At 38.0% G+C, this 14,996-nt stretch overlaps 2 protein-coding genes and 1 long non-coding RNA gene across 4 annotated transcripts in view; 1 reads left to right on the top strand and 2 right to left on the bottom strand.

Annotated features, from left to right (window-relative positions):
* Positions 1-14,996, top strand: part of LOC143846606 (Heavy metal transport/detoxification superfamily protein) — a 30,603-nt gene that overhangs the window by 12,051 nt on the left and 3,556 nt on the right. The gene's annotated exons all lie outside the window — the stretch shown is intronic.
* Positions 845-1,446, bottom strand: LOC143893045 (uncharacterized). Its single transcript, XR_013255690.1, has 2 exons — positions 1,294-1,446; positions 845-1,134 (listed from the first exon to the last, which is right to left on the bottom strand). It is a non-coding gene; the product is annotated as an uncharacterized LOC143893045 (long non-coding RNA).
* LOC143846605 (eukaryotic translation initiation factor 6-2-like) overlaps positions 3,731-14,996 on the bottom strand; it is a 56,431-nt gene continuing 45,165 nt past the window's right edge. Inside the window, exons 6-8 of the mRNA XM_077355084.1 lie at positions 7,308-7,438; positions 4,599-4,709; positions 3,731-4,190 (exon numbers count right to left, since the gene is read on the bottom strand). Coding sequence (XP_077211199.1) covers positions 3,933-4,190; positions 4,599-4,709; positions 7,308-7,438 — 500 coding nt within the window. The 3' untranslated portion in view covers positions 3,731-3,932. The remainder of the gene's footprint in view (positions 4,191-4,598; positions 4,710-7,307; positions 7,439-14,996) is intronic.

Raw genomic sequence — 14,996 nt, 5'->3', positions numbered from 1 at the left:
GGATCATCATCACAATAAATTTTTACAAAGAATAACACATATATAAGTAATCTATAAATGATATCCATTAACTTATCTTTTGAAAACATCATTGTATTCAAAATGAAAGTTTTTGAGTAATAGGACATGATAGAAAACATCATTGTACTGGAAAAAGAAAGTTTTGAGAAATAGGACATAATAGAAAACATGTCGTACGTTAGAAAAAGATTAAAAAAAACTGGGCGTTAGCTAAAGACTTGCATAGGGGCCTCCCATTATCCCTATTAGTAAGTGATGCTTGCTGCTTGCTGTCTACTTTGCAAGCCATCACTGCCCCTTTGGACTTTTCTATCTTGTCATTGTGCAGAGAACAAAAGGATAAAAATACATTTTTAGCATTTTAAAGGATGATAATTTCAATCGAAAAACTTTGTTTCTATATTCTTGCGAAACCTTCACTTTTTTTTTAATGTGAAAAGAATTAAGATTGATTTTTTTAGGCAGGAAACATGATGTTTTAATTCATTATAGTGTAAATTTAGCAATTCAAATTGGATATGCTGTATGAAAAATATATTTTTATACATTAGGGAAATGATATCAACACAAACAAATAAATCAATACCCATTACGCCTACATATCAAATAAATCAGTTCAACATTCCTAAGCTTCAACGCTAATCATCCCATTAGACCAAATAAACCAAGCCAACCTTGCTCAAACTCAAAACCCATAACCCAATCGATCAATTGGGTCTGTTCTCCACAGGTTAGCAGGCATGAATTTATTTTATCTTTGACAAGACTCATTGTGCTGTGTTCTTGGATAAAAATATTAGCAGAACAAAATTAGTGAACAATAGACAAGATAATCTCTTGCACATATAAGGCCAAAACCATCAAAATCCACAACCTGATCTGGTCCCACCATTATATAATATAAAACCCAATGCCCAAAAATCATAAAACAACCCCTTTTTCATCAAATTTATAACCTTCCAGTGCAATTCATAAGCTAAAATATGATTTCCAAATCAAAGAAATAGCTCATCCAATGCATTTGAAAATACCCACCAACAGAAAGAAGAAAATAAAAACGAACATTGTCAACCTCCAACTCTTCTTATCTGTGAAACCTTCAAGCATGCCCCACTGATAAAAGCGGATACAGTAAATCAAGGGCATGAAAGTCCTTTAAGTCCACACAATACCACCTTTTAATAAAAAGCCTTCTTACTTAAACCCATCACAAAAAAGAAACCTCTCAACAGAGAGCCATAATGCAAAGGAAAGATACAAAAATGTCTTTACCTTGAGTTACATCGAAGAAAATGCTTCTTTGTTGCTCACCCAACTCTTCTTTTGCACCAACTTGTTCTTCAGGTTGAAGTTCCTTTTTAGTTTTGATCTTTCGTGTCCTCATTTTCAAGCTCACCCATTCCTCTACTTCCTCTAATTCTGTTTCCATTGAAAAAAAAATGGAAAACCAGAGGTGGAAAAAATGCAAAGAAATGTAAATGCCAACTAAACAATAATGGGAAAGAAAGCTAATGACAAATGCATTCAGTCTTCCTGAACTAATTATGTAATGGGAAAAACAATAAAAAAGTTAATCTGCAAGTAGGTGCAGGTTATGGAGTAGAGGACAAAACTCTCTCTCTCTCTCTCTCTCTCTCTCTCTCTCTCTCTCTCTCTCTCTCTCTCTCTCTCTCTCTCTCTCTCTCTCTCTCTCATGCTTACACACCCCCATGACTTTTATCAGAGTCATTTATTATTAGGAAAATGGTATAGCACAACCATGTTTTAATAATGGCACGAACTAAGCTTGTCTTGTCTTTTAAAATTGCTTTTCAGAGCTTTGTGGGAACAGTAATAACCTTGGCAGCTCTTTATATGATATAAGACAAGACGAGTTAATGCAATTATTAAAACATGTCTGTGCTGATATAAGCATAGAAAATTGATTCTATACAAATTTTCCATTTTCCAACTAAATAACGTAAGTTGACAAGTAATGAAAATAAGGTGATCGAGTTAGAGAATTGGCAATATCAAATACGTTGATTCTAATCCAAGCTTACTATTGAACCTGAACAATAGAAGGACAATGATATATTGCATTCCCATACTACAGTAATGACTGTACTCGTTTTGTACACTTCTCTAATTGAAATAAGCCTAACAGCTCTGAAACTCAGCAATCATATAGGGTTTGATATCATGCAATCCAAACATGGCCTTTTGTGAATCTTATTGATTTTTCATAAACATATATAATACTAATATGCCCCCTACCATTTACCAAATAAAATAAAATTTTAAAAGTCAATTTAGGACCAAAATAGCAAAATGATCCCAACGGTCCGGTCTGTAGAAATTTCCATAATGTAATTCTGATTTATAGTTGTAGAAGTTTAGCATGTCTTTTATTTTGTCATTAGCTTATCAAAACCTTTTAGGAAGTGCAATAACCCTAGTACAATTATTAAAATATTGTGGTGTTGATGTCATTTCGCTTTCAATATAAGCTTTGAATGCAGCTTTTTTTTTTTTTTTTTTCTAATGCTAAGTGGGTGGACAGTCTCTACAACATTCCTCTCAAGCTGGTACATTCCTCTCAAGCTGGTGTATAGATGTCATCTATGCCCAACTTGGAACAAATACTTCCATATTGACAGTGCAACAGCCCTTGTAAATATGTCTACCAGTTCATCTTTAGATTTCATATATGGTGTACCTATCACTTTTACCTTGTCTTGGTCACTATGACAGTCGTCTTCAATGTGCTCTGTCTTTTCATAAAACATGGGATCGATGGCAATGTATATAGCAGATTGATTGTCTCTGTGCATCTTCATAGGTTGGAAATATCGAAACCCAAATCTTCCATCAATCCTTTTAACTATATTAACTGACCCATTGTGCTTTTAACAGAAATCGTTTTCCTAGGGATCCTTTGAGGTATCCTAGGATACATTGAAAACTTCCCAATGATCATCAAAGGGTCGTGTGTGATACATCGGTGCATCTATAGACTTGGCTCCCAACATATCCATCGATGAAAATTTATGCACAAGTACAACAGACTATAACGATGGAGATTGGGTGCGGCACATGGACCCTTGAAAATTAATCGGGGCACAGGATCCATCGATCAATGGAGGTGAAGGTAGAAGACTCACATTTGAGGAATGATGACTGAAGGTCCCCCTTGATAAAACCAGCTACAAGGACCAATGAGGGCACCCTTCTAGCTTGGTTTTACAAAGGCGCCCTTCATTCTATTCATCCTCTAATCAGAATCATGACCATATAATTTTAATCAACAATAAGGAATTACGGAATAATTTTGTATTCAATTTCTTTTTTGGATTGCAGGAAAAGCATTTCCGACGTAAATTTCTTTTCCTGGAAAAAAAATTCCTTATATTTATGGTTTATTTAGTGTAATTTCATCTTAAATTGAAGGTCCCTCCTAATAAAATTAGAGCAAGCAGCTTCAATTTATCTTTTTCATGTGTCCAATTCAATGAAAAAAAAATAAGAAATTTAGGAAATATTTTTTCCTTACCATTTTTTTTTCCTGGAAAATTCCAGCAAACCAAAGAGGCCCTTATTGAGAGAGTTTCCATAGCCCTTCATTCAATTAGAACCCAATTTCCTATTTCTTGATGTATTCTAAGGGGAGGGAAGTGATACTATGAGAAGCTCTGAAAATCAAAATCTTAATCTTGACACACCCACAAGATCTCAGAATGATTTTAGAGTGGCTCGTGAGATAATAAATGTGATCTCACAAAGTTCAAGTATACCATACCAGTGCCTTAAATCATGCATTAATGCATCAAAAAAAGAGTCAAACATGAAAGATTTGACAAAAATGAAAACACATATGAGAATTATCAGTGTTGATCATTCCATTAGGCATAAGTTAAGCCAACAGAAAGCACTCACACATAGCTGTCTATCAAAGATTCCCTCATCTCATCAACAATTGCGCTTGGTTGAGCTTCCCTCAATTTGAAAACGCTCTCAATGACAGAGAGCTCAGTTGCAGTAGTGTCTGAACCACAGAAAGCCGTCCAGTCATTGACAATCATACCAGCAGCGACGACTTCACTGCCTCTGTTTACAGTTCCGGCCACAAGAGGAACTTGAAGCAGCGTTGAAAGTTCGTCAAGGTCCTCTATCGATGTATGAGGGTGTACCTGTTTCAAGCAAGGTTAATTTCGGCCGAAATCATTTAAAAAATGATAAATTTCGGTTTTTGAAATTTCCACCGATATTTCAAAATTACTGAAATTTCTGTTATTTCGGTGGGGAATTAAAAAAATCAGTGAAATTTTTTCAAATTTTCAAATTTTTTCAAATTTCTGAGGACATTTGTAAAATTTCAGTGGAAATTTTGTGAAAATGGGAAAAACGAAATTTTAACCGAGATTTCGGAATAATTTCGCAAAAATCTTGTAAATTTCCAATAAATTTTTTGTCGGCCTTAGCTGAATTGTTTCAGTTTCGGCAGAAATTTAAAACTATGGTTTCAAGCGGGGTTTGGATGGGAATGGGTTTTTAAAAGAACGCAGTTTTAGAGCGCTTTGAAGGGAAAAAAACATTACCAATCCGCCTCTGTTGGAGAATGCACAGTAACTACCCACGAGAATGTTTCCAGTAATTGTCTGTCGGAAAACCTCTACTCCAAGAACATCAGCAATCAGCTCCTCAGTTTCCTGGAAATCATAAGAAAAATAAGAAATGCAGAATATGGATTTTAATAGCAGTGTCGCTTTTAATTACCTCCATGCAAGTTGAAAAGAGGGAAAAGTAGAGAAAGGAAAGTGACGGAGAAATGGGAAGAAGAGAACATAAATAGATGATGAAATCCTGTGGTTTATCATCTAACACCACAATCATATCATACAAGTGGGTGGACAGTTTTTTTTTCTTTTCTAATGCTAAGTGGGTGGACAGTCTCTTCAACATTCCTCTCAAGCTGGTGTATAGATGTCATCTATGCCCAACTTGGAACAAATACTTCCATATTGACAGTGCAACAGCCCTTGTAAATATGTCTACCAGTTAATCTTTAGATTTCATATATGGTGTACCTATCACTTTTATCTTGTCTTGGTCACTATGACAGTCCTCTTCAATGTGCTTTGTCTTTTCATAAAACATGGGATCGATGGCAATGTATATAGCAGATTGATTGTCTCTGTGCATCTTCATAGGTTGGAAATATCGAAACCCAAATCTTCCATCAATGCTTTTAACTATATTAACTGACCCATTGTGTGGGCCGTCGTAGGGTACTCTACTTATCCACTAGATCGCAAAACTACATTTTGTTGTGCCAACTAGATTTCCTCCAATGATTGTAGAATAACCAGTAGTTGATTGTCTATATGAAGATGATCCAACCCAATATACATTTGAAAAACTTTACTTTTAAATGCTTGTTTTTTTTAACAGAAATCCTTTTCCTAGGGATCCTTTGAGGTATCCTAGGATACATCGAAAACTTCCCAATGATCATCAAAGGGTCGTGTGATAGTGATGTAGATCAGGTTTCCAACTAGGCGACATCTGCAAAGATCTTCGAACGGTTATATTTTGTCCTTGACCAGCTGTGTCGCGTGATATATCGGTGCATCTATAGACTTGGCTCCCAACATATCCATCGATGAAAATTTATGCACAAGTACAACACACTATCACGATGGAGATTGGGTGGGGCACATGGACCCTTGAAAATTAATCGGGGCACAGGATCTATCGATAAGAGTGAATTAAAAATAAGACAACGAGAGATCAATGGAGGTGAAGGTAGAAGACTCAGCTATCATACCGTTTGACGCACCCGAATCAATTATCCAAAGAGAGGCACAGTCAGAAACAAGCAAGGAAACATTACACGTATGAGCCATTGTAGCCAAAGAGGAGGATGGGCAAGGAAAGGTCGGATGAAAGGTTTCTAAAAGATTCTCATAAGTCATAATCGTCCCAAGAAAGCACAACTAAATCATGAATAGGGTAGTTGAGTCTCAAAGGAAACATGAGGGGAAGTGTCATTTCCATCAATGTAATGAAAAGGCTTGTCGAAGTTTTCCCAACATTAATCAGAAGAGGGATTCATCCATGCACAATAAGTACACCTCTGATCACACCATCCGCGCCACCATTGCAACTTCTCCATGAGTCATGGCCAAGACCATTTCCGCCACGACCAGTCACCACTACCACGCCCAACAGTCACAATGTGATTGTTAACAGTTCATTAGCAGTCCACAAACAGTCCAATCAGGTAATCACTAATCACAGCCCAACAATAACTTAATTGTCACGTACCAATCTGCTTTGTCATAATGTAACAGTCCTATACATATTCATAATATGTCCACAACACAGTCCGTTTGATTTATCAATGATAAATTGAATGTGCTTTAAGAAACCTCCTTTAATTACTACAGAGGAGGAGAACAGATGGACAGCTTAAACTCCACAGATTACAATGGGCCCAATGACGAATTGGATCCACAAAGAATGAAAGTGAGAGTTGAAGGTCTAGAGTAGATCTATTGAATAAGGGCTTAGATCGACAGAAAGGAAGGAGGTGGGAGATGGGAGTTATGGGAATAGGATGGTCGACACCAAATTTTTCTAATACCAAGAAGAACTAGATTCAGCATCCAAAAGCATGAAAAATCATATAACAGCATAAGCTTTTAGAAATGAACAGATCTGTCAGAGTACAGGGAGAATCCATCACAAACGACATGCATGGTACAAGATAACATAGGAATCAGTAATAGTTGTCAATGATATGCATCTCTACTTGAAAAATGTTTCCCACGGTTATCTAGAAAAAAAAAGAATAAACTGAAACACCAAATAGAATAAAATCCCATCCATAAAGTGAAAATGAGAAGCCGTTAAAACCAATGTTTAAAAACCCAGATGCGGGTCAAAACACAGCCGAAGAAAATCCTAGTCAACTCGGCAAGACACGGCTGAGTACTCGGGTGATGTGATCATAGCTAGGGAGAGTCAAAGGAGTTTTTATTGACTTTGTAAGGCAAAACATGGAACGCGCGGCCAAGGAAAAGGATAGTCGACTCGGGGGAGTCGACGATGACGAGGGGGAGTTTTGAAAATATGCTTGAAACCACAACTGCAAAAACCATCAAGGTTACACATTTTTACAAATGTATAAATCAAATATTGAGTCAAATTGTACAGCAATGTAACACTATGAACCCCTGAACTCACAGATACAGTTTGTTTTCTTGAAAAGTAAAAAAAAAAAAAAAAAGGGATAGCAATTTTACCCTGTCTAGATCTGTATGTGTAAGAGCGACATGATCATTGCAAGCTATACAATTTCCGAGAGCTGATAGTCTCTCTTCAATGCGCTGAACAACCACTTGATCTGGTAAACTGTTCCTCAAATGTTGAAGCTCTATAAAAGCAGCAATGAAAAATTTTAGGGTGCCAAATCTCGGTTACGAATCAATTATCTTGATACAGGTCTTAATATAGAAATGATGAAAGTATTCCACCAACGGGCTGCTTTAGATAACAGAAGGAAATAGCATCTAGGTGTTCAGAGCGCATGTAGTAACATATTCGTGCTTGTAACAAAAACAATCATCAATCTCAAGAATAATATTATAAATTATAATAAAGAACAGCAATCATTATTCTCAAAGTGTTAGGCAGGATTTCGCACTATTAGTTAAAACCATGGTTTTAAATTTCAGCCGAATTTTAGATTTTGGTTGGGACCGAAACCGAAATCGCCAAAAATTCGAAATTTCATCCAAAGTCCCAAATTTCGGCGGTAATATCGGCCGAAATTTCGTGAAAATGTGATTTTTTACTTTTTTTTCCCAAAATTTCAGCTGAAATTACTGAAATTTTGCAGTACATAAATGAAATTTGCTGTTATTTATTACCGAATTTCGGTTTCGGCTATGTCCGAAACCGAAATTTAAATCCTTGGTTAAAACTTAAACCAACATAACATTGAAACACAGGTACCCACAGTAGCAGTTAAGTGCATGAGATGCACCAAACAATAAACAAGGAGAGCTCCCTCCAGACAACTAACAGTGCATAATGGGCATCCTTGTCTTGAGCTATTCTCTGTGGAAGGCTCAATTAGATACAAGTATTCATATCAAATGCATATCGCCTGCGTAATAAAATCATATTACATTGTGCCGGTGTATTAAGAATACAATCTATATTTTGGTAAAATTAATCATTTCTACGAGGCTATTTAGGACAATATTACAGACAAGTCTGAATTTTTCTCACTAGCGAAGAAACGCATGTGTAGGGTCATTTGGCTGGACTGAAATCGATTTCAGTGGGAAACCAAATTCAGAGGGAATCGGATTTAGAGAGAAACAATTTCAGGGGAAATCAATTTACCTTATTTGGATGGGCAGAAGGAATTAAAAGGAGAGACCAACAAGTGTGTAGAGGCAGATCTGCCGACGATCCTGAGCAAGAGTTCCCTGCATCCACTAATCCCCCATTAGTGCTCGCAATGAGCCAAGCCATCTTGAGGCAAAAAAGGTGCAAGGATGGAGAATTTGAATGCGGCAAAACAGGCCTAGGGTGAGTGTCATGATGACGTCAACGTCCTTGGCGCGGCCAAAGTAGAAACCGAGATTTACTGCAAAGAGAAACCAACAACGCTGGATGAAGGATGCAAAGGTAGGCATAACACGGGTAGGTGGAGTCGAGGTGCTACAACAATCGAATCAATTAACCACATCTCCATCTATGATGGTAGCCTAGGTGGAGTCAAGGTAGAGATGGAACTATGAAAGATGGCGCCAAGGGAGTAGAGGTGGGGGACGGTGATAGAGGAGAGGGGTAAGTTGGTGGTGGGTCTTAAGCCGAAGAGGGGAGGTAGGGGTCCGTCTTGGTGAACGAGAGGCTCTGAGAAATTAAAATCGAGTTCCCCAAAAATCAATTTCAGGCATTTTAATATGAATTCTATTTACTGTTTTTTTTTCCCGTAAAGCTCATGAAACTGATTTCCAGAAAAATTGAACGATCCAAACAATGTAAATAGATTTTCACAAAAATCCCATTTTAACCGAAATAATTTTACCTTCTTTCATTCAGTTGCCTCCTAAGTGAACAACTTGTCTGATAAACTAAGTCAAAATGGCTTTAGCTCTATGCTATGATTTAGCCGATACTTTGAATTTATTGCTGACACGTGTTGTGTCGTGTCAACACTGACACGTGTCGACATGTGTTGACACTCCTTTGGACACGTGTAAATGGATAATGCATTGCTAAAGTGTCAGACTTAATGTGGGCATGTCGACATGTTTTTGTTCCGTGTTAAGTGTGACGTTATGTTTTCTGTTTTTCTTTTTTTTTTAACTGAAACATTCTGTTTTATTATTGAATATTGTGGTTACTTCTTCTATTATAAACTTTTCTTTTAAATCTTCTTTAACTAATATTTGTTGTTATCTCCCCTCCCCTGAAAAAACTTTTCGGGTGTGATTGGATTGTCAGAATAAGAAATCGGAATTAACATCACATTCAATTCCTATTCAAATTCACCAATAAACAGAATGGCAATTCTGATTCTAGTGTTTAGGTAAGCTCTGAAATTCATCAAGGGAATCGGTCATGATTCTGATCCTAGTGTTTGGTATTGTCCGGACCAGCGTCCCCCCAGCATAATCAAATTTTTAATAGTTCTTCCTGTCAAACAACCAATTACTCCAAAAGCTTAAGCGGTTGGAGTTGGAATTATTTAATCTTTTATACGTTAAAACTCCCCCTCACGTGTGGCCCCTCTTTTTAGGGTTAGCCTGTTAATCTTTTATACTTTAACACTCCCCCTCACGTGTGGCCCCTCTTTTTAGGGTTGGCCTATACGTGGCAGATGTGGCCCCTTTTTTGGGTTGGCCATTGCATGTGGATTTTTACTAACAAGGAGGTTTGAACTCAAGACCTTTGCTCTGATACCATGTCAAACAACCAATTACTCCAAAATCTTAAGCTGTTGGAGTTGGCATTGTTTAATCTTTAATACTTTTAACACTCCCCCTCACATGTGGCACCTCTTTTTAGGGTTGGCTTGTTAAACTTTTATACTTTAACATTTCCATATTATCCCCAATTAGCAATTCTCCTCAATATGGGGCTCTATCATAACAGTTAATTTTCTACCATTTAAATACACCATCAAAGAGTAGTAATCACACGAGAATACATTAGAAAACATCAAAATCAACATAAATAGTAAAAACTAACTCAACTCAACTAAGCCTTTGTCCCAAACTAGTTGGGGTCAACTAATCAATCCTTTAGAAAAATTTCATGAAGAAGCTGAAGGATCTACCCGGCTAAAAATGACTAAGTCTAATCCTGACACTAGTTGGGTTCATCTACATGGATCATTTTCTTCCATTCTATCCTATCCAAGGTCATGTTCTTTGTTATGCTCCTAGCCCTCAAGCCTTTCCTCATTGTTTCTAGCCAAGTTGTTTTCGGGTCTGCCCCTACCTCTTTTTACTCCATCAACTTGGCACGAGTCACTTCTTCTCATTGAGCATCCAAAGGCATACGTTGGATATGCCCAAATCATCTTAAGCGGTGCTCTCTCATCTTCTCCTCAATTGATGCCACCCCCACCATTTTACGGATGTCTTCATTTTTAATTCGATCTAGCCTTGTGTGGCCACACATCCACCTAAGCATTCGCATCTCCATAACTCTAATTTAGCATTAACTCCTGCACTCATAACTTGGTTATTACCCTGATATTGCATGAGGGGGTGTCTGTGTCTCTAAGAGCTTTCAATGAATTCCTTGAACTATTTAAGAGCTTGTCCTGGATACCCTCCATAAGTTCATCTATAACTAGAGTAAAAAGATAAGGGCTTAGAGTTGATCCTTGATGTAGTCCTATTGTAATTGGAAACTCACTAGACGTGCCATCCGTAATTCTGACACTAGTTATTCTCCATCGTACATATTATTAATCACATCAACATATTTAGTTGGCACTTTTTCCTTTCAAGGACCCACCACATAACACTACTGGAAATACGCTTCTCCAAATCAATGAAAACCATATGAAGGTCCTTTTTTATTTTCTCTAAATCTCTCCATTAACCGCCTAATCGAGAAGATAGCTTCCATAGTCAATCGTCCGGGCATGAAGCCAAACTGATTCTCTGACACTTTAATCTCTTTTCTTAGTTTATGCTCAATTACCCTATCCCAAAGCTTCATAATGTGACTCATTAGCTTAATTCCTCGGTAATTGGTGCAACTCTGGATATCCCCTTTATTCTTATAAATAGGTACTAATGTACTCTTCCTCCACTCATTAGGCAAATGAAGGGTCTGATGGTGATTGTATGGTGATGGTGAAGAAGCAATGGAGGTGGAACCAAGGTAGAGGATGGGTGGAGGTTGATGGTGGCTAGGATGCGTGGAGCTCGAGCTCCCTCTCTCTTTCTCTTCCCAAAATGAGACCCACCCCCTAGTGCTTCCTTGGACAGCCCCCCATGGTGTATTTTTTTTTCTTCTCTTATATTTTCTAGGGGTGGCTCAGGTAATGAATGATGCAGCATTTGGTTTTTGTTTTTGCTACACATGGGGTTGGTATTGGCACACCCAAGTTAGATATTTCACTCCACTTCTAGTTTAAACAAAGGAAAACAATGTCAGTCATGTTGCTTCTTGGTGGCCCAACATTCTAAGTCGTACAGCGTGGCTAGCCTCACAGTTGTCTTATAAAACTTTCCCTTCAACTTGGTAGGTATTTTGCAGTAGCACAGAACTCCTAAAGCATGCTTCCACTTCAACCAATCTGCTCTTATTCTGTGATTGACATCCTCTTCAATCTCTCCTTCCTTTTGTAGGATTGAACCAAGATAGCGAAAGATATCCCTCTTAGGTACCTACTGTCCAGTCATATTTACTACATCCTCGCCCCGCCTCATTACATTACTAAAGTTGCACTCCATATACTATGTCTTAGTCCGGCTCAGTCTAAAACCTTTGAATTCCAAAGCAGTTAGTCTTCAAAATATTGTTAAATAATCTAGTTAACTAAACCAAACCCACATCACCCAAGCATCTCCAAGTCTCAATAGTAAAAACGTAAATACAAAGATGAAAAGAGAAGAAAAAAAACACCTTGCATCCAGTGAGATCATGGAACAAAAATGGAAGCACGAAGGAGGAATTCAATCCTTCCAGACTTCGTTGCCAAGTAAAGAACAATGTTTTTCTTTGTTGCTAAGTAAACTAGCAGTTCAATCCATCATCTTCAACCTCTAGCCAAACCATTTTCACAGTTTTGGCTGTGTTGCTATCGTCCTTATTTTTTCAACGATCGGTGACAAGACGATCATTTCACTCAGCTAATGATCTGACCTTCTGGCCCACGACAATGGAGAAGGTCGATGAATAGATCGTCGTCGGCAACCTTCATTTTCTGGCAGCAAACAACTTTGTAACCCCCCTTTCACGGATAAAAAAAAAAGGCCACTCCAACAATATTATTCTCACAATTTCCAGCCCCTTCAGACATTCAAGGCTGCCATAATCATGAGTTTTGCATTCAGTAACAGCCTGTAACTAGTGTCTTTGAATTTGTGAAATGAGTCACGGAGACAGTTTTCTCTGTACGATTCTCCAGTAGCGGGCCAAAGAGCACAGCAGACCCAGCCGCCTTCTTTCGGCTATCAACCCACAGATCCTCACAAATCCATCCATCATGGTGCCTGTTGCCGTTTCACCTAGCCACTAAACGAGGCGACAGTTGTCGGATTTTTCACTACTCCTCAACCATTACTGTTGCCGGATCATTACCGGCGCTGCATCCAAAATCCGGAACCATCATAAGACCACAAGCTAATGCAACTTGGCCGAGAAAAATATGGTTGAAATTGAGGTGAGAGTTTTCCCATCATTAAGCGAGGACCCGGGGGGGGATTGCCCTTGCCCTGTGCCGCCCCGTACAAAACTGAATTTTTCGCTATTAAATTTGGGTTTGCCACTTTTAATTTGGGTAGCCGCACTCACCATAGAACAAATTTCTTTTGGTATTCCTAAATTTTCCCTAATATCTTTCTGAAATGCATATTTAGTAGAATTTTGATGGTGAGGCACTGACTCAAGTACTCTGGCCGAATAATTGCTCAACTGATGAGATGGATATGTCTGCCACACTAGTAAAAGACTTCATCAAATCCTTACCAACAAGTCATCCCTAACCAAGTTACCAAACACAACATTTCAAAACAACTGAAGGGGTCCAGTCAGGGGCTCCTCCAATTCCTCCAACGAATAGAGAGTTTCTCCATAGGCTTCGAGACTGGCATACTCGAATGGAGTGCCTGATCATCTTCCCCTGGTTCCCTGAATCATTTCCCAAAGCCAGCCTCACCCTAGGAAGGTTCTTTCTTGTCTGCAAAGGACCAGACGGGAATTCTATCACCCTTCAATCAAACCTCAACCAATTTGCAAGAAGGATCCTTCACCACTTCTCGTTCAGCACTTCTAATTAAGACCTCTGCTTCTTTCTAATTAAGATTTAAGACCCCTGCTTCTTTTCTCAAGAAGAACTAATGCCATGCAACTTGGAAGGAAGAACTGGTCCCTGGCATCTTCCAAAACAATACACATCACCCTTTACTCACCTCTCCTCTCAACTCAACTATGCCTTTGTCCCAAGCTAGTTGGGGTCGGCCTTTAGAAAATTTTCATGAAGAAGGTGAAAGAATCTACCCAGCTCAAATTGGCTAAGTCTAATCCTGACACTAGTTGGGTTCATTTCCTCTCCATGAAAAACAATTTTATGGCATCATTTCTGCAAAAGTTATCCCCAGTCTCAAGTGAATCACTGAAAGAACATTCAAAAATTCACCAACAAATTCCCAACCCTTTCACATACTTTTGCGCAAAATATCATTTGCAAGATATAGACAAAAAGACACTCACTAGTCTTGAAGAGAACAATGAAACTTTCTATCAATTGTCTCCACAACTTGCTTTGCTTTCATTCCACGGAACATACACCAATGCTATAATGTCTATATGCTCTGCTGTAAATTTGTTAAGCTTGTCAACTAAAATGTGTCCATTAAATTTAGGGTACTGATATTGGCACCAACATGTTTTGATAATTGCACAAACTCATCTTGTATTTTATTGTTTAAAGCTTGCCAAAAGTTTTTACATTTCCCCAAAAAACTCTCATAAGCCAATTCATAAAAGAAAGACAAGCTGAGTTCGTGCAATTATTAAAACATGGTAGTGCCAATATCAGTAGCCTAAATTTACCATTCGTTGATTCAAGTATAAAAATCGAAAATCTGATAACCCAATAAATTTCGGAGAGAGCGGATGATTGACGGAGATACACTATCCAATCAATCGATAATATCCCTGTTTGCATACGATTATCACTGGGTTTTTGGAAGAGGGTTAGGGTTTTTGTTTTTATTTCTCTTTTTCGTTCTCTTCTCTTTTCAACAGAAAAAAACCTTACAATGGCGATTTTAGCAACGAAAAAATGTAAATAATCAAGAGAGAGGGAATCTAGGCGTACCTGTGAGAGCTGAGCGTCTCTCTCTTAGGTTGAAGTGTACAGAGAGAGGTTTAGGATTTAAGGTTTAGGGTTTTGGACGGATAAACGATTGCCTGAGATTAAATCTCATAATACATGATACAGTGGTGATATCTGCACGACTTATTTTATAAAAGGACGAATCGCCGTGTTTATACGTCTCTAGTTGGAAGCTGGGTAGCTTGGAATCGCAACAACCCTTGACAGCTGGTTAAAATGTATAAAATAATAGGGTAATGATAAATACGCACCCACTTTAGTATGATTCGCACCACTGTAAGGTTAAAGTATGTGGGAGACTTCAAGGGGTGCGAATTATCCTATAAGGGGAGCGAATTTATCACCTTCCAAATAGTAATGTGAGATATTGATCCCTTACCAGAATATCATA

Source organism: Tasmannia lanceolata, unplaced genomic scaffold, assembly GCF_043159265.1.
Source record: "Tasmannia lanceolata isolate RefF3 unplaced genomic scaffold, GAP_Taslan_0.1 ptg000015l, whole genome shotgun sequence".
Taxonomy (NCBI): Eukaryota; Viridiplantae; Streptophyta; class Magnoliopsida; order Canellales; family Winteraceae; genus Tasmannia; species Tasmannia lanceolata.
This window is presented reverse-complemented; position numbering and strand designations above follow the sequence as displayed.